This window comes from Osmerus mordax, chromosome 4, assembly GCF_038355195.1.
Source record: "Osmerus mordax isolate fOsmMor3 chromosome 4, fOsmMor3.pri, whole genome shotgun sequence".
NCBI classification, from domain to species: domain Eukaryota; kingdom Metazoa; phylum Chordata; class Actinopteri; order Osmeriformes; family Osmeridae; genus Osmerus; species Osmerus mordax.
In genome coordinates this window covers 3,538,203-3,557,761 of record NC_090053.1, presented here as the reverse complement: position 1 = coordinate 3,557,761, position 19,559 = coordinate 3,538,203, and the positions used below count along the sequence as shown (strand labels likewise).

General features: G+C 47.7%; 1 protein-coding gene across 1 annotated transcript in view; it reads right to left on the bottom strand.

The window, feature by feature from the left end:
• tspan18b (tetraspanin 18b) overlaps window positions 1-19,385 on the bottom strand; it is a 29,580-nt gene extending 10,195 nt beyond the window's left edge. Inside the window, exons 1-2 of the mRNA XM_067233873.1 lie at window positions 19,160-19,385; window positions 3,243-3,327 (exon numbers count right to left, since the gene is read on the bottom strand). Of these exons, the coding sequence (XP_067089974.1) occupies window positions 3,243-3,245 (3 nt within the window). The 5' untranslated portion in view covers window positions 3,246-3,327; window positions 19,160-19,385. The remainder of the gene's footprint in view (window positions 1-3,242; window positions 3,328-19,159) is intronic.
• Window positions 19,386-19,559: the final 174 nt, after the last annotated feature.

The window sequence follows — 19,559 nt, the reverse complement described above, 5'->3', positions numbered from 1 at the left end:
AGAGCCTCGCATTAAACGTGTGTGTGAGTGTGTGTGCGCGAGTGTGTGTGTGTGTCAGCACCTCGATCTGGCTGAGTGAAGATCCTAACCGGCTCTGGGAGGACGGATCAATAGCGAGCGGGTGGACGGTCGATGGGTCATCGATCCCCCCCCCCCGGAGCTCCGTCTCTCCTCCGTCAGCGAGAGCATGTGGTCACGGAGGAACAATGAACACATAAACACTTCTCCTTGCGGCCTGTTAAGACTCAAAGAGGGGTTTCCCAGGGGATGCTGGTCAGCAGAGAGATGGACACCCACTGGGGCATTCCATGAAAATGAGCTGTAACTCAATTTAAAGCCTTTGCGTTAAGTAATAAGTGTGATGACAATGGGAGAGATTATCTGCGCCTGACATAAGACCATTTGAACCATTATGCTCTGTGAATGTCTGAGTCATACTGGATCGAATTCATTTCGAGACGCAAACCATTACTTCCCCATCTCATTCGACCAAGTTAGAAAATCCCAATTACTATTCAAAAGTGTCATATACTCACTGAAAACAAGGTTCTAGGAGAGGGTCAACAAGTATTCTATTTTCCTGTTATTGTTCTGAATACAATGATAGTTTTCATCACATTGTTGTACTTTGCAGTACATGAAAACACATTGACTTCCCAGCTGGTATTTATGGCAGTAGACAATGGCACCCCCATCTCCAAGAGCCGCAGACACTCACATACCTGCACTCTCACACGCCACACACAGAAACTCAGTCTCCCTCCCTCCCTGTCCACACACACACACACACACACACACACACACACACACACACACACACACACACACACACACACACACACACACACACACACACACACACACACACACACACACACACACACACACACACACACACACACACACACACACACACACACACACACACACACACACACACACACACTCACACACTCACACACACACACGTTAATCCATCCCCCTGCTGTCACGCTCACAGCAGGCGTCTTGTTTGGACAGAGACAAGTTACAGAAAGGTAAGCAGAGTCCTGGGCAGTAAAACCGAAACGACTCCCTGTTCTTATTTGGTCAGGCCCAAATGTGCACAGTGAGACATATCCTTCTGAGGAACACGCAAAACACTTTCTGAGACAAGTGAGCGTGCGCGGCGTAAAAAGGACATCAGTTTCCTTGGTTACCAGGATGTGGGGGATGTGTGTGTGGGTGGGGTTGTAGAGGAGAGTGGCCTTTGTGTGCTGGCCAGTTTGGAATATCCACTTAGGCCTAGTTCCTGTTCCCCACAAACAGAGCAGAGCAGAGCACTCAGGGGTCTGAGGACAGCCTGAACAGCCATTTGTCTAACGAGCGATCACTCAGGGCCGGTTACAAGGCCATATGTTAGAGGTCCCAAAGCCCCATGCCTGGACTCTGTTTACTCACGGCCCTGCTCCAGTGCTCCCGAGCTGCCTGATTCCAAAGGTACACAAGGCTTAGAAGAGGCGGATCAAAAACCAATAAATGAAAAGAGAGAAACAACAAACAGCAAAGCCTAATTGTGCACCGGGCTGAGGTTACACTGAATATTTATTCTAAGATCAAAAGCAAAGCCAGAGGAATGTGTGTGTGTGTGTGTGAGTGAGAGAGAGATGGGGGGTGGTGCACATATGTTCAAGTGAGATGCTCAGAGGAAGATGTCCACCTACATTTGAGGCCCCACAGCACATATGCCATCTCACCACTCATGTAAATAAATGAGAATATGTGTGTGTGTTTTTGTTTGAGTGTGTGTGTGTGTGTGTAAACGTGCGTATGCACATGCACGTCTAAATGTCAAAGATTCATGACTTGTTAATGTTCCTCAGCCAATAAGCTCCCACTGCAGAAGCCTGGAAGAGCATGTGCTTGGATATTAATGTGACAAGGGGGCTTATGCTTAATGCATTGACACAATTACATGGCAAGAGGATCTGCAAAAGAACTGAGCTTTTGTGTTTTGGGTGTCGCAGTCAAAAAACACCCATAGGAAGCATGTATTTGTGTATTCCCAACACACAGCACTGAGAACCAATCAAAACACTGAAAACCAGATACATCAAGAACAAGCAGCCTCTTTGTTTGTTTGGTAAAGAAGCACCATTAAAAAGTGACGCGTCTCTGACGTTGTTGTGTCTCCGTCTGAAGTCCCCTTTCACCTCTCGATCCATGCATGTCTGCCTCCTCAGCGTGCTCTGAATACTAACGCGGATCTCAATGCAAATCCGGCCTTCACAGAGACCAGGCTGCTGCCGGCAAAGTGGTAGAACAAGAAGCTCTGCCGGATGTGAGCGGGACCTCTGGCCCCTCTGGGCGACTGAGGCTGGGAGCCTCTGGCCCCTCTGGGCGACTGAGGCTGGGAGCCTCTGCCCCCTCTGGGCGACTGAGGCTGGGAGCCTCTGGCCCCTCTGGGCGACTGAGGCTGGGAGCCTCTGCCCCCTCTGGGCGACTGAGGCTGTGAGCCTCTGCCCCCTCTGGGCGACTGAGGCTGGGAGCCTCTGCCCCCTCTGGGCGACTGAGGCTGGGAGCCTCTGCCCCCTCTGGGCGACTGAGGCTGTGAGCCTCTGCCCCCTCTGGGCGACTGAGGCTGGGAGCCTCTGCCCCCTCTGGGCGACTGAGGCTGGGAGCCTCTGCCCCCTCTGGGCGACTGAGGCTGGGAGCCTCTGCCCCCTCTGGGCGACTGAGGCTGTGAGCGGGACCTCTGGCCCCTCTGGGCGACTGAGGCTGTGAGCGGGACCTCTGGCCCCTCTGGGCGACTGAGGCTGTGAGCGGGACCTCTGGCCCCTCTGGGCGACTGAGGCTGGGAGCGGGACCTCTGGCCCCTCTGGGCGACTGAGGCTGGGAGCCTCTGCAGTCGGAACGATGGCGAACGGCAAGGCTGACGACCACTTTTTTTTTCTTTCTCCCTGTTGTTTCCTTCCCACTTTTACCAAGGTTCTGTTAGAGATGACTCACGTTGTGTGGTGAAAAGTGGGCCTGAAAGAAGCTGCTCTCAGCATGGGGCCTGAAGCCCACCCCAGCACCAACACACACAGGGAGATGGGATGTAAACTGTGCATTTCTGGGGAGGGGAAGATGGGGAGGAGTGGGTGGTTTTGAGAAAAAAAAAAAAAAAAAAGAAGCTTTTCGAATGCCTTCGTCTAAATTGCCAGAACCACACGGAGGGTTCACAGGTCGCCCATAGACGTGAATGGATGAAGTTACGTTACCATGGGTAACCGTTGATGACCTTTTCGTCGTTCAGGTGCGGCTGAGGTTTTCTCTCTGGTTCCTCTCCACTCCTGTTGTCATGAGCTGCGGAGACAGAAACACAGCAGGGGTCAAGCGGGGCGCCTGAGACACGGACATGCTCGCGTCGTTAGCATCCCTGCGTGGGAAGCTGCTACGGCTCCAGTTCCCTCTCAGTTCGAGGATTACAAACCCCATTTCCGAACAACAACATCTGGGTATTAAGATACAATTTACGATCTATTATTTATGACACGCTCCCCTGTGGTGAGCCAATACGACATTTCGCTGGCGTATTACTTTCTGAATATTCCACTGCTCAGCGGGAGGGATAAATTAACAGTTAACGGAGTAAAAAAAAAAAATCTGCCTTTGATAGTATCAAAGTGCCTTTGATAGTAGCTATCCAGTTGCATTCAGTCAGGTAAAAATGTAATGCTTACTGCTAAGTATTGTGATCTGTACACCATCGTTCTTGGCTAATTACCAGGTATAACTGAGCCTCTAGTTCACTGCTCTCTCCCTGTGCGGCCCCTGATGCTAACCTTGAGCATATGCATTATTCATGGAGAACAGCATACTATACTAATTACATGTTGCTGGTTGAACTGTCAAAGTGGATCTCCAGCAGAGTGTAGCTAACGAGCCTTAATGCTTTAAACTTTTACTGTTCAAGTTGCTTTGCCACAAGTGTCTCCTATAGCTGAAAATAATGAAATGGCAGCGCAAGGCAATTAAACTGCTGGTATTGTTGCTTCAACTCACACAAAAAAAGAATTGAAAAATGTGTCAGCTGCAGAGCTATTCTGACTGACAATACTTTGGATTGAATTTCAAAGTACTGGCAGTGACAACTAGGTCTATCAAATATGGAGAACTGTCAATGTTGCCGATCAGCTTTTCCAGCTGCTTATTTCAGACTGAGTGTTCCTACCCTGACAGGAAGGGGAATAGAGAATTTCCCTTGAGTGTTGAGACAGGGATCCAGAAGACTACCTTCATCAACACCATATTGCCACCAGACTTCCGACTCACCAGGACACAGCTGACAGTCCCTGCACCCCCTGCACTGTGATTACATCTAGCAAACGCAATCAAAACCTGAGTGGAAGGACTGGGGCTGAGAGGCTGAGAGATGCACTGTGATGATACACTCTCTTATCACAAGGCCCAATGTTCACGCATGGCTACAGAAAAAAACACAAAATCAATAACACATCTGTGTAGACCAAAACACAGCATTTGGTACCTCTGACAAAGTACTATACTCCACTTGCCTACACAATACAACCCCTAATATGATAAAATATTATTGTATTTGTGTTTGGTGGTGAATTTGTGTTACTTCTCAGCCAAGAACTCTCAGCTCCCCTCCAGCATGTCACTTAGAGAGTCCATTAGAACAAGCGCCGACACACTTGTAGCTGTCATCCTGAGGGTTATAATCTTGTGTTATAAAGGCGATGGTCACATTGTGCATTGTGTCCTCCCCCTCAGCTTGCGACAGAGCATCCTCTCCGGAGCCTGTGTTTAGAGAGCTATTAGCTGGTGGAGAGTAACACAAGCGAGGGGGCTGCATTATTCCCCCCTCCTCCCCCCCACCCCCGTTTCCATGGTAACCCACACAGGGGAAAGTGGAGCACCAATAGGATGGCGGCGGGGGGTTGGTGGGGGGGGGGGAGCGGGCTTGACGATATCAGGGTTGGGAGGGTGAAGAGAGGGAGGGAGAAGCTCGACAATGGGAGAGCCCCTCGCGGGGAGCAGAAAGGCCACGCCGTCTGAGGCTCTGTCGGAGCTGGAGAGAAAGACTCCACATCAGACAATGATCCTCATCTGCATCCGCTTTCACGTAAATCCCTCTCATTCTCCAGTCGCTGACATTTCGTCTCGAAGCCGCAGCACGTGCGATCCAAACACCCCGCGGCTACTTGATGGGTCTACGGTCACGTTTTGGGGCTGTGATCTGGGTTACGGTGACAGTATCCAGGGGTTCATCTTCCACTCACATTTCAGCAGTTCTATCCCATCTGCGCCGGAGGAGCGCAACTTGACAACATCTGCCCGCCTCTTCATGAGTTTAGGATACGCTCATTGAAAGGTCATAGGTCAGATAGCACAGATACAACAGGAAGTAATAACCTTGAAAGATTTCCATTTCCTGTCGCTCTTCCTGTGTGGCCACGTCCTTGCCCTCACACACACCGCCTGGGACCGCCCAACCCTGGTAACCCTGGTAACCCTAGCTACAGGTCATCCTGTAGGTCAGAACACAGCAGGTCCGCTTGATGAGACACACTTCCTTCGGATATGGGAAATGGACCAGGAAGTGAGAGAGGAAGTGACAAGCTACACTCCACAGCAGGATCTATAGCACCTATTCTCTGTCAACTTTTTATCAAACTGCATCAAACCCTTTAATATGAAGGTCTGCCTCCTATAATAATCTACAAGCCTATCCTCACTGATCTACAGACTCTTGCTGACAGCCTCCATATGTACAGTTTCTTTCTCTCAGATCTTAGATGCGAGGGAGAGAGGCCAAGAGCTACGGGCTATATTTCCTCTGGACGTCTGCTTTAATGAAGTGAGTCAGACTTATCGCCTAAGCCAATCCAGATTTATTGATCTTGCTGACACTGCGAGTCAGCCGCTAGGGGACCAGATAAGCTACTGAGAGACAATCCTTCCTCTGATCACAGAGGATCAAACAGATCACTCACCCCAGTCACTGGCAAAGGTTGAAATAGGGTCCTGTGCTTTCAAGGCAAAATGAACTGGGCTCCGATTCGTATTCAGTGATGCAGTACACACACTCGCCCCAACTAAATGATTTAGAATGACTCATAACACTGTCCTCAGGTTTCACCGTGTTAACGGTTTAGGGTGAGATGGAATCCCGGTAGGAACGTGGCCCCTGAAAGTGTGCTTGGGAGGGTGTGATTTTGACGCTGATTGAAGCTGACGTGAACCTCCACCTCTCTTCCAAGCTGCAGGCAGACATTACCCAGGCTTCCACCAGCAACAGGTTCCTCTGGCAGGGCTGTGGAATTCACCGCTCCTGAAGGGAGGGGAGGACGAGCTTACCGAAGGCCTGAAGGGGGCCTCTCTCGCGTGACTGCCAGCCTCATGACTTGTGATGATAAACAGTCTCCACGCGGGGCTACTTGTTGTTCTTTTCGTTAACCTTCCCCTGCCTGCGTTTCACCCCCCCCCCCCCCCCCAAACCCCTCGCCAACACCCCCAACCCTCCAACCTCACCTTCCCATGCCCTCAAGTCCTAACCCAGTCTTGAAGGAAGGAGAGAGCTGGGGGGCATCACAACACACCTTTGAAGTGGAGCGATTAAAGGGGAAAGACCTGTTGGATCGTGCCGGAGGTCGGGGGAGGAGGGGTAGCGCGGGTCTTTGCGAGGGACAGGAAAAGGCTGTGAATACTGAGAAACTGGGGGCCCCCAGGGACACAATTAGGAACAAGGCCTCTTTTTCCTCCCATAAAGGGTTACCAAAACATAGTGAGTATGTCCACAGCACAGCCTCCCTTCCCGAGCCCAGCCAAGGTAAGAGTTCATTACCACAAACATAGAGGGGGCTGGGGCTGTTAAACTCTCCCTGTTCTCTCGTCTCCACCCACAGACCCCGCTAGCTGATGCTGAACAGCTTCATGTTAACCATTTCCATCATCGTTCCAGCCCAAAGTCCCATAAAGCCTTCAGAGGAATGCAGCTTCAAACTCTTCCGAGCCACTGAGGAATTTACTGGAGTCGACTCATGAGTCGTTTGTTTAGCTGGACTGACAAACAAGCATGGTAAATGTCTCAAAGCAGAAGACCAAGCAGAAGAGGCACACACACTCCCAATTCCATGGTACCACGGAACGACTCACTTTAATCATTAAAACCAGAGGAGGACCTTTGAGTTTGCCCTCCGGAGAGATCTTCTTCCTAAGTATAACCGGCAGCTGTTGGTTACCTGCACCTTCACAGAGGGTCCCTACAGCCTTTAATCCATCCGCCCTCTGTGAAGGTACACAGATGTGTACAGCTCCAGCTGCATCTGGTCTGCAGTATTACCAAAACAGATCATATCACAGAAGTTTACACTGAACAGAGCAGCAATCCCTTTGTTTGGTACGACACAGCACATATAGATTGTTTATTTACCTCACCTAAGAGCATTTGTTCAATAATACGTCTCCAGCTAATGTGCTGAGGGACTGCCTGAGAGCTGGTGTATTAGTCCGGCCCCCAGTGTGAAGCCCCATGACTGGTCCTCATCATGCATGGTTTCCCTGAATACCTCAGAGTGTGTGCCCGCAACCAGCTCCCGACGCCCCCGCTCCCCCTATAAACAGGGTTAGGGTTAGAGCTAACAACTCTCTGCCTCAAGAGGTTCTGACAAGAACGTCAAGATGTCCGAGGAAATATCAGAGCTGTACACAAACTATGAAATGGGTTGAATATGCCACCAACACACATGGCATAAAGGTGGTAGAGCATCGGAATTTCAAGGTCATGAATAAGCAATATGTGAACACACCACAACGATGCTTAGAGAGCACTATATGACAACATAGGGTAGAGAGACAGGCACGTTTAACAGCCTTGGTGGACCAGCCAGCGTGGACCAGGGGGCCTCCCAGCGTGGACCAGGGGGCCTCCCAGCGTGGACCAGCACTCAGAACGGACCAGGGAACCTCTCAGAGGGACACCCGTTCTGCTCCAGATCTCCATAACGATTTCACACAGAGTCCAACAGGAGCAGGAGGGCAGGTGTCCTGCTGGGTTACGAGTGCCAGGAGTCCTGCATCTGGATCATTTCCTCAGCCCCGACGAGGCTCCAACAGGGGGGCCGCCTCGTAAAGCAGCCCACGCACCCGACGAGCATGCCCCGATCCCTCGCACAGCGCACCGTCCGCGGCGAGGCCGCGTTTAAACCAGCCCGACACTATTTAGGAGAGGAAAATGCGACATCACACACGCGTGTCTAACATTGGGAATGCAGTAATGCTACCCACAAAAATGCTCACGACAAGACGTTACGGGTCGAATATCAATTCTTACTTTTATCGTCTGTGCTTAACAGCAGAACACGGCGAGATTGATAGCAGGAGGATTAGGAGGGAAGCGGACGATGAAACCAAGGATAAAGCAACACAGTGAACCGTGTGACCGAGAGATCCACCTCCCTCCCTAAACCCTCAAGCTGCACCCCCTCTCCATCTCGGTTCACTCTAAGCCAAATACTCCCAGGAATGGGAGTTGAAAGATATCCTTATATACGCTAAGCCCCCAAAAAGGGGCTTGGAGGAATGGAAGGAGGTGGAAAAAGGGGCTGGACGTTTTTCCACAGAACAACCTGGTGAAAACGCAGCAGCGTTTCTCCCGGCAGCTCATGGAAGGCGCACACTGAGACATCGGGAGAAATCGCGCTTGGCACAACACAAATAGCACTCAGAGAAATGTGATTTAATCTGAGGGGCTGCGAGGCCCAGAGACAGACATAAACAGCGAGGTTCAGCTGTGAGAAAGTGAACTTCTCAATCCCCTCCGCCTGGAAAAACAAAACATAAAAACAACGTTATCAAGGAAAGAGTTCCGCTACCACTTGCTGAGGTCTTTCAATGGCTGAAAGAGCTTTCACAGGCTGGGGACATTAGAGGGGTCTGACAGGGCCTCACTAGAGGGGTTTTGGGAGGTGGGGGTTGGGGTTAACTGGCCGTTCTGAAACACTTTCCCTGTGAGAATGCACTGCCTCCAGACCCAAGCTGTGGGAAAGGGAGTTTACGAAATTACATCACGTTGATTTATGGGGGAGAGAGGAGAGATGGGGAGAGGATGGAAACTGAGCCGTTTGGATGAGGTCCAGGATTAAGTCCCTGAAGCAACACAAGTCAATAGGTTTCCACCACAAAACATGATGGATATGGAGCAATAGTGAGGATGAATGTGGTCAGAGAAGGCCATAGAACATGAGCCATCGAATATGGCTGACCAGTATTGGTTTGCTGACAGAGAGATTGTATTTCAACAATGACGGTGACCAGGGTAGACTTTGTTCTTATAAAATCGACACCATCTCCACAAATCAATGTTTTCTGTTTTCCCTGTGTGCCGCGATGCAACATCTTCAGCCGGAGTTACATAAAAAAAACATGGAGCACAACCTTAGTCACATAGTTTCATATTTTCAGTCCGCTCTAAATGGAAAATCATGCTAAAGCGAAGAATGGGCTACTGCCTTACTATTCTTTTGGGTGCATTAACTGATGACAACTGTCTTGCTACAGCAGATTCAGCACAAGCTGTGAGAGTATCCATGTGGTGCGGTGATGAAACCGTGAGTAATGTGCCAGGCATGGGCAGCAGTTTCAGAAGGCAAACACTGCATTAGGCCTGTGCAGTGTTACTGTTTAAGACATAAATAGCCCACTTAGCTATTTCCAATCTAGCCCAGTCTAGCATAGGCCAAGACTCACCATAGCTGGAGTTTTTCTGAGGTACCTAATTACTAAGAGTAAGATCAACATATAAGCAAATGGAGCCTTGGAGCGCTTAATAACCCAGTTTCCACCTCAATTTAAGGCACAAATGATTTGAACTGAGTATGCTTTGGCTGGATGGAAGCCGTTGAGATACCCATCACCTGTAGAATGCACGCTTGAGCTATTCTCTGCTTCTCATGGAAATAATCAGATTGTCTGATATGAGAATGTTCCAGATCATGGCTCTACATTTTAAGCCTGTTCAGAAAGGCGATATCTATTCAGGGGCGCTGTCTCAGAGAGGGGTGTTTTGCCCAAATCCAGACACAATCACAGAGGGATTATGGGCTAGAAAATGAAAATAGCGTTTTATCTCTCATTAATTTCAATGCGTGAGACTTGGCTTTGATGAAAGCCACCAAATGGTAAAGATCCAGAAGAGGCAGAGGGAGATTACAGACAGCAGAGCATATTTATAATGAGATGTTGAGGTGCAGTTGAACATACTTAATGGGTTTCCTTTTCAAACCGTATGCAATCTGACGTCTCGAGTTCCTCAAAAGCACAGTAGGTCAGTCAAAAGGCGACAGTGTACAAAATCAGACAAGAAAAAGGTCCTGGCAGTTTTGATGAATGTTTGAAAGCCCAGGATCTAAATAAAATAAATAAAGATTACGAAGGATGGTGGTTGATTGAGTTGCGGTGGGGTGAAATGATCCCCCACTGGTGTTTTGAGGACTAAAACGTTTGGCACCTGTTTTCAGTTAACGTGAAAAAACCATAGCGTACCAAACAGCCTGAAGCGATGAGCAGAGCGGTTATGGCTCACAATACAGGTGCTCCGTTCACTATTGTTTGACTTCTCCCCTGTTCTTGTGAGCAGTCTGAGGTCATCTTCAGTACTAGTCTCCATGACTGCATTTATTTGCATTCTGGAAAATAGGGTTTTCTATGCCTTGTTATCACTGAAACCAAACCTCCAGCTTGAACAACATTGAAGCCCAGAATCGTTTGTTGGCAAGCTGCTGCATTTGTGGGGTTGAAAAGGCATCTACAGACACCGTCCAAATGAATTTGCCTTAACCTTGGCACTGAGGCCTGGTCACATGGTAACCCTGTTCATCAGGACAGGCTCTCTGAAGTGCTGCTGAAACAGAGGCTGACACATTTCAGTCTCCAAGCCCTCACATCATACACAGGTGCTCTTAATTAGGTTCCAGCACTTTCATCACTCTCTCGAAGAGACGCAGGCGACTAATCAATTGGAAGGCATTCAAATGTTCCTCTGACAGAATTAACAAGAGAGCCAAATAGGTTTTAACTCACAGCACAAACAAAACGAACACTGAAGATCATTTTGGCACTCTCTACCGATTCAGAAAACCCTTGCAATGTTTTTGTTATCTCTGGCAAACACAAGCGATGCAACTCCCCTGGACTCTGCTGTCATAACATCTGGGGACGAAAATCCATTTCAATGACAACACCTTCTCTCCCCCTCAAACAGTTAAACAGTTAGGATTTTCTGAAGCTCTGGATTCTTCCTCACTGGCAGCCTCAAAGAGAGAAGGACATATGGGAGGTAAGGATTAGGAGCGGAAGGGATTATTTTTCAAAGTATGCATAGATTTCTCCTACTAATAGCCAACAAATAGTAATGGTCCCAAGCACTCCCCTGAGCCAGAAAGAGAAACTCTTCTTGTAGGACTTCAAAATCTTTGAATCGAGGCTCAGCATTAATCACCTGTGTGATGTGGCGTGGTCTTCCACAGTTGTAGAGACCCAGTGCCCTCGGCTTTCTCTTTACCCAAAGGACAGAGACCATGTTTTAGTGCAGTGACCCACAAACGCTGTCGAAAGCAGTGCGCTTTTAAAGTGGTGGGAGGCTAAAATTTTTATAAAGGAATATTAAAAAATCATGAGGCACTCTTCAGGCTTTGCCATCTAATCGTTTTCTCCCGTGGAGGACGACAAATAACGGTCTACAACATGTTGATTTTATTCACAGTTAACCAGCACACATATTAGGCAGCCTGACGTGACTACTACCATCTACTTTTACAGTAGGGGGTGTTCAGACAAGCATAACCACGTGAAGGCCTCAAGCATACAGTGTTAGAAGAGGGTTACGTTCAACAGCCAGCACTGCCGTGGATCACAAGAGCCCCGGATCACTTAGGGTGCTTGAAGAGCCTCAACAGCTTGAAGAGTGAAATTGTGTTTAATAGTTGTGCAGCCTTTGGCTTTGAACTTCAGAAATCGTACTTGTGCTGTGTGATGGTTTGATGGGTGGCTGTTGAGGTTGAACGACATCTGAAACAAGCCTAGCGTGGTGCAGTGACTCTGAGGTGACAGGCACCCGTCCTCTCCATCACTAGGCATAACGACGACCTCCATATCCGCGAGTCAAGATCGAGATAAGACTGTCTTCATCTTTACCGAAGAAATCCAAGAAAGAAAAAAAACTGTGCAAATAAATACATATGGCCAGGTGTCCTGTTTACCTGGCCAACATGATGCTACTGTACTACAGCGGCTTCAAAATGCAAGTAGTATCCTGCCAGGTGCCTGAGGTTGGATCAGAAACCTCAGTCTGAGTCTGAATACATTACATTTACATTTACATTTAGTCATTTAGCAGACGCTCTTATCCAGAGCGACTTATAGTAAGTACAGGGACATTCCCCCCGAGGCAAGTAGGGTGAAGTGCCCAAGGACACAACATAATTTGGCACAGCCGGGAATCGAACTGGCAACCTTCTGATTACTAGCCCGCTTCCCTAACCGCTCAGCCACCTGACTCCCTGAATGAAGGCTGTTATCCTGGCAGGGGAGGGATCATTAGCTGGTCCTTCTCCCTCCGTACAGTTGGAACCACAAGGGGGATTTTTTTAATCAAACACTGATCAGTCCCCAGGCAGGGAGCCCACATGTCTAATAAAGCAGTGATGAGGCTCCACCTGTGGGGGAGACTGGAGGAGCCCACATGTCTAATAGAGCAGTGACGAGGCTCGACCTGTGGGGGAGACTGGAATATCATTTCTAACCTGGCAGAACCACTGGGAATTAAGGAATCATAGGTGCATGTGTGTGTGGGCTTCTAAGAGTGTGAGGAGGCAGTTGGCTCCTATGTCTGCGTTGTTTGTGAGGGGGGAAATAAATAAATAAAATCACTTCTACGCGCTTTACTTGAACAGGAATGCATGCGATTATACAGTACAGAGAATCTGCAAAGAATCACATTAACCTATTTATGTCTTTTTGACACACTCACCTTGAAATCAAAGGCAAAATATGTCTGCTTTGCTCTTACCTCGGGCTTTTCCTTTACCACACTGACTTTCTGTATAATTAAACATATAGGAGCCTAGCCTAGATTCCAATACTCAAAACATCTGACACATTCAAACGTACACAATATCTACATAACCCATACAAGCCCCAATGTTCAGATTTCCAACGCACAGAGATGGATATTGCATGGGTGTGTGTGCGCTACCATAATTTGGAAGAGTGTGTGTTTACGGGCACTCCTGTTTGTATATTATGGGTTTTTATGCTTTGTGTCAGAAACCATAAAGTGTTATTGGGAGACTGTGAAGCAGACCCATATCAGGCTCAGAATAAATCTCCAAGAGCCGGTCTATAATTCAGCCACCACTGAAAAAAAAACAACGAAAAAGCAGCCAGCCAGCCTACGTCATGCCCCAAATCTTCAGTCGGCTTCATGTCCATAAATGTGATTTAACAGCTCCCTTTCAGCATGATACAACAACTTTCGTTCACAGATCTCAAATGCAAGGGGATGTAAAGAATGAGATAAGACGTGGACACTAAAGGCCATTTTAATTTGTTTAAACTGACCCTTAACTAATTGACTCAGTCATCTTAAAACACAACCCCATCTAGGACGACTAATCTGTTTGCCTAAAATTAGTCAATTTGTGTGTGTGTGTTTATGTGTGTGTCTGAGCCACACTGTTGCTCAGTTCATAGTCATATAATGAGATGCTACAGGTCACTGAGGTATGTATACTACACTATACAAATTAATTAGTACAGCATCGAATGGAGAAACTGAATTTACATAAGAGCACAAGCACCTCATAGCCCACAGTCACGGAGGTGGGGCTGTCTCCAATGTACTGCTCGGTTGCTCTCAACTAACTTCAAATTGAAAGAGCAGGGGCATTCCAAAGAGGCATGCACACAGGGAGAGAAAGAGAAAGAGAGAGAGACAAAGAGAGAGAGACAGAGAGAGAGATAGAGAGACAAAGAGAGAGACAGACAGAGAGACAGACAGAGAGACAGACAGAGAGACAGACAGAGAGACAGACAGAGAGAGAGAGAACATGGCTTGCGGCCGGAGAAACAGGAAAAGAGAAAGACCAGAAGCTGGAAGAGTCCCATTTCATGTGAAGAATGCCTGAGTCAGGAGAAGAGAGTCATTATGGCCTTGTGAGTCACAAGCGGAGGCTGTGAAAACACATCTGAGTTCAGGCTGGCTCCACCAAGCTCCCGGTACCAACTCACAAGGACAGCAGGAGAGGCTTGCTCGACCAAACTCTCATATGACTACACTAAAGACCACTGTACCATGCCCTTGGCCTCAGCTGTGTCCTCAGGACTGAACACTAGAACAGAGGATGCACTAAAAGTCCCAACAATTATGTCATTCAGCCTCCAGTCTCTACCACAAAAGCTCTCTTCCATAGATTAATTCAGTGATTCATATTTTAAGCGCACATTCTCCTGATAATAAGTATAAACTGGTTCTCTGTAGATACATTCTATGTGCAGACCCATGCCAGGAACGAGAGTCATTTAAGCAAGAATAACAATTGGTGGATTGGTGCACAAAGACAACTGCCAACAGAATATATCTAGAGCTGTTTTAAATTGGACAGCCCGTGAAAGACACTTGTGTTAACCGAGTAGTTGGAGAACGATCGTATATCACGCATTCCCTCTCATTCACTCACCAACAGTGTTACAAGAGGAACAGCCATGACTAGTGCATTTGGAACTCCGCCTATTTTCAACACTGAATATCAAGTCACCATAGTCTCCGTTTGGAAGTCTAATAAAAACTACTGCATCACTGCACCAAAAAAAGACCTAACCCTTACCCTAACTTGGTGTGAAGCTCTACATCTCAACCTCCATCTGATCCAGAGTCCAGTGATCGGTGAGGCATTGGTCTACCCCCTGTACCATCTTGTCTCCCAGGCAGTAGCAGGCATCTAATCAGCAGAATATCGCAGTGGGCTACATCTGCCCATCCTAGCCCAGTTAGTCAGGTAATCTATTCAGTTATACCATAGCCTGACACATGTCCATCAGTGGCTGTCTAAGCCCTTCTCTGGGGTCTGGCTGAGGGTGTGTGTGGGGGGGGGGGCGGGGGGGGGGGCGGGGGGGGGGGGGGGAGAGAGGAACCCTCCCAGGGTTAGGACCGGGATTTAGTCTGTGTGCTCACTGTCTGTAATGACCAGGAGCTTCCTGCCTCTAGACTTTAACGGACACGTGAGTGACAGGGCTTATTAGGTCTGAAAACATTGTGGTGGAAAAAGGCGGCTAAGGGGATTTTAGGGGAGATGTGTTTTGAAACATCCAGAAGACTGGGGTGACGGTCTCCTCGACAGACTGCCAGCCTGCCTGCCTTACCTGCCTGTCAAACGGGTCTCACAAAGCCCACTATCTCCCTTGCCCAGCTTGTCAAATACATACCTTTCCCTCATTATATTACCTGCTTGGAATGGCCATTATTCAAGGAAACTGCCGGAATGCAAGATAAGCACAAAGAAACCTTAGGCCAAGCACAAACAAAAGGCCTGCTTCCTCAAGATAAAGAGGAAGTCTCAGTGAACAAGCCTCTGGACTTCCTGTTCTCAATGAACTCCAGGACTTCCAGCTGTACCCACTCTTAAATCCCTCGCAACCTCGCAAGATCCAGAAACGCAGTGGAAAATGTTGGTCCGTGTCTCAAGAGTGTATGTGTATGTATTCCTTTTTTTTGTTTATGATTGAGGAGGCCTCCTTCATTGAGAAACCCACACTGGAGGTTCCAAGCTCTTTCGAGGCCTCGTTTTTACAGCAGCATTCTTGTCCAAGCATTCTGTTGTTAAAACCACTTGGTGTTTATGTTGAGCGGTTCTGACAGGATTCTCACACGACACAACCTTCAGTGTGAAGAAATAACCCGCTACAGGCTACATCAACTTACAACTGTTCCAAGATCCTGTCTGTCTGAAAAATAGGTAGACTGCAGAATGCCTGTGGTAAAACACAGAGCACACGTACAACAGCACATGGGTCCTTTCAAATGAAGGAGACCAATGCACCTTTCCCTGTCCAAATTATTTCTGCCTGCTGAAAAGCAAATTTCATTTCCTCATGTCTCTTGACAACAAAGATACCGAACCCATTACTGGCATAGGCCTCTACATCACACACATTAAATAAAGGGTCCTTCAGCAATCGAAAAAAGCAATTTTCTCATTGAGCCAATAGATACTCCATTTAGTTCCAGGGTCTCTACGGACCGCTGGTGCCGGAGCCGGGCTGATACGGGGAAGTCGAGAGCAGAGTGATGACCCGGTCTCCTCTCTCACTCCACCCTCTCCCCCCCTCTCCCTCTTCCTGTCTGTCTTTCTGCCTGGTCTTCTAAACCCATCGATACAGACGTGCTCTGCAGGGAGACAGAGGGGGGAGGAGAGGGCAGAGAGAGAGTCCAAGGAGGGGAGGGAGGTAAAGAGAGAGAGAGAGAAAGGTAGAGATAAACGGATGAAGAGTAGAAACGTAGAGGAAGACAGTGAGATGGGAGGATATGGATCTAAGGGAAGAAAGAGAAAGGGAAGATAGGTGGTGGGGAAAAGGATGGTGCAGAATGAATCACCTGGTCCGATTACTCGTAGGGCTGTGAAAATGAGGCCAGCGATCAAAGACCTGCCTAAGCGGGCAGCAGGCTCATTTGCAAGCACATCAGCATATAATACAGCCAGACTGAGAAAGAAGAGAGAAACAGAGACAGAGAAAGAAAGAGACAGAAAGAGAAAGAGAGAGAGCGAGAGAGCAGAGCAATCCTACCATGCAGAACCTCAGATTGATTAATTTCAGCCATTTAAAGTGTGGTACACTTCCTGCCCAGGAAGCGTCATGTCAGCCCCTTCCCTCACCTCGGCCCCTTCTCCCGCACCTCGGCCCCTTCCCCCTCACCTCGGCCCCTTCCCCCTCACCTCGGCCCCTTCCCTCACCTCGGCCCCTTCCCTCACCTCGGCCCCTTCCCAAATCAACGACAGCAGGACGTGTGACAGGCGTTTCACACCTTTACAGTCTTGTCTAGGACTAGGTCACAGCAACCTTCCCTTCCTGTACGTTAGTCATCCTGTTTGGGTTGACTTCTCTTATAAAATGTAATCAATAATTAATAAAGATGCTGGATTTTTTTTTTTACCAGGTTGACAATTAAATTCACTCAAGCAGGCGTTTTCCTAATTGATAACTACATAAAAGGTTCTGTGGGGAAAGCAAATGTAACTGCTAATCTTTATCCTCTTAAGAACTACACTACAGCTTTACAAACTGTGTGGAGATAGACTTTATCCTCCGGACAAAACTTCTGTATCTGGGCAACAACACTGTTTCCCAACACTCATATGATCCGAGTTAAGAAAAGAAAAGCTTCAGGGGAGTTTAGTCATCCATGTTGGCAGCTGTTCCAGCAGCATCAACGCTACTTCTGACAAGGCAGAGACTCACCCGCGATGTGGTAAACAAACGCTCCTCTGTTTGCTCCTTTCCCACAAAAAATGGTTAGCTTCCACACATTTGGTTTGGTAAAAGAAAGGGGGGAGAGAGATAACAAACATGTGTGCGTCCTTGCTCGGTGTTAGCTCAGCCCCATTTATCATGATGGGAGAGGACTCCCTTCCAGCCCGGCAGTTGGGCCGTGGGGTTTGCCTTCGCCCTCCCTCTCCACTCTGCGCTGTGGAGCCCCGTACCAACCGCTGAGATGAAGAGCCTCCCTGAGTGATTCTGACTTTAACTAGAGTCTGTGGAGTCCGACTCCAGCACACACACCTGACCAGAGGGCTGTGTTAATGGATCCTCACACACACACACACACACACACACACGTGTTGGTCTAATTGAAAACTGATTTGCAGCGGCCCCAGTTCTATAGAACAAGTGCAGCAGAGCTCTACCACAAAAGCGACTATGGAAATGTCAATGCCCAGGGGATGTCTCTGACTAGCTTCCATGTTTGAAGGCGGTGCAATTTGCACTCCCTTGTTCAGTTTAATACAACAGTAACGCTGTTATGGTTTTCTAGCACAGTAGTTTAGAGATTACTGGAATTAATTTGGGGGGTGGGGTACTTTCTGTAATCTGTGAGCCAGAAAGTATTGGAAATGTTATATGGCTATTCAAGTGCTCTCTAGTGAACCTAATATCAGAAGTCTGCATTGGTCGTAAATGCCCTTAAGTTAGATCATTACATGTAGGGCCTAGAGCGATACCCCTGATGCAAACTAATCCAGGATGCATTCCACTTTCCAAAATAAATTGATGTAAATTGGCAGTGAACTTCTGCCCCGAAGCAAAGTTTCCACGGACTAAAACGTCCATCAAGCGACCCGGTGAATCTTGGGAGACACCCCCGGTTGTAAAAGGACCTCCTATAGGCCATGGGTTTCGCGCTGTCAATCCGCGTGGGAAAGATGCCAGCTTGAGGAAGACTGGCATCTTTCTCAGCTGAATACAATGTCTGCTATCGCTCTCACCATGGCGACAATTAGATTTTGATTATCTTTGGAACAAAACAATGCAGTTGAAAACGACGACGGATTATGTATTGCTGTTTAAGTAAAAAAAGCAAAAAAAGTTGTTACATGTATTTGTAATATCGGGGTAAATTTCAATACTAGCATAATTCATTAATCTCACTCGCTGAAATGCACTTTGAGTGTACGATTTTGTGTTGGATTATTGCACAAACTAGCCTAGACCCCATGACACGAAATGTAGGTTATTTAGTACAAAAGCAGTTATTTCTTTTCATAACAAAGTAGTGTAATTCAACGTCGAAACATGTAATATCACAGTATTAACAAACGTATTATCGAACTGAAAACTACATTGAAACTATAATATTAATATAAATAGTAGCCTATATGAAACTTTACATTGTCATTGTCTACAGGCTAAACAGCGAGCCACTCTCATTACACACAATTTAATAACACACTGACAACGCAAGAACGGATGCAACAAAGTAGCCTACCAACAATATTTTGATAAGGTATCGCTCATGGAATAACGTTTTTCTTGAGTAGGCTTTAAAATTTAATTTTATCATCATGGTTAAAAAATGTAGCCTATAAGTTTTAGAGATCTTGAAAAGGCAGGCTGTGCTTACCTCAAACCGCAGTTCAGTCCGAATCCTCTGCTTGTTTTTAACGGAGACGTCTACACCACTCAAATCAGTAGAAAATTCAATGAAGATTCTAGTAACTTAGAAAACTACAAGATGTCCACACAATACGCCGCGACACACTTCAGATAAATTCCAGAGCTTTCAAGATCTGTAGCCCCAATTTGGTCATGCAGTCTCGGAACGAGATTGGTATGCAAACAGTTTTCTCCCGAACGAACTCACTGCACGCTGAAAAGCTTACGACCCTTCCAAGCAGTTTAGCCTCGAGGGCGGGCTCTCAGCCGACGTTCACACCTCCTTGCTTCTCCTTTCCAGTTGAAACGGATAGGCGGTGTTGGATACCGTCTTTGTATTCTAATGTTAACTTAGTTTGAACCACAAG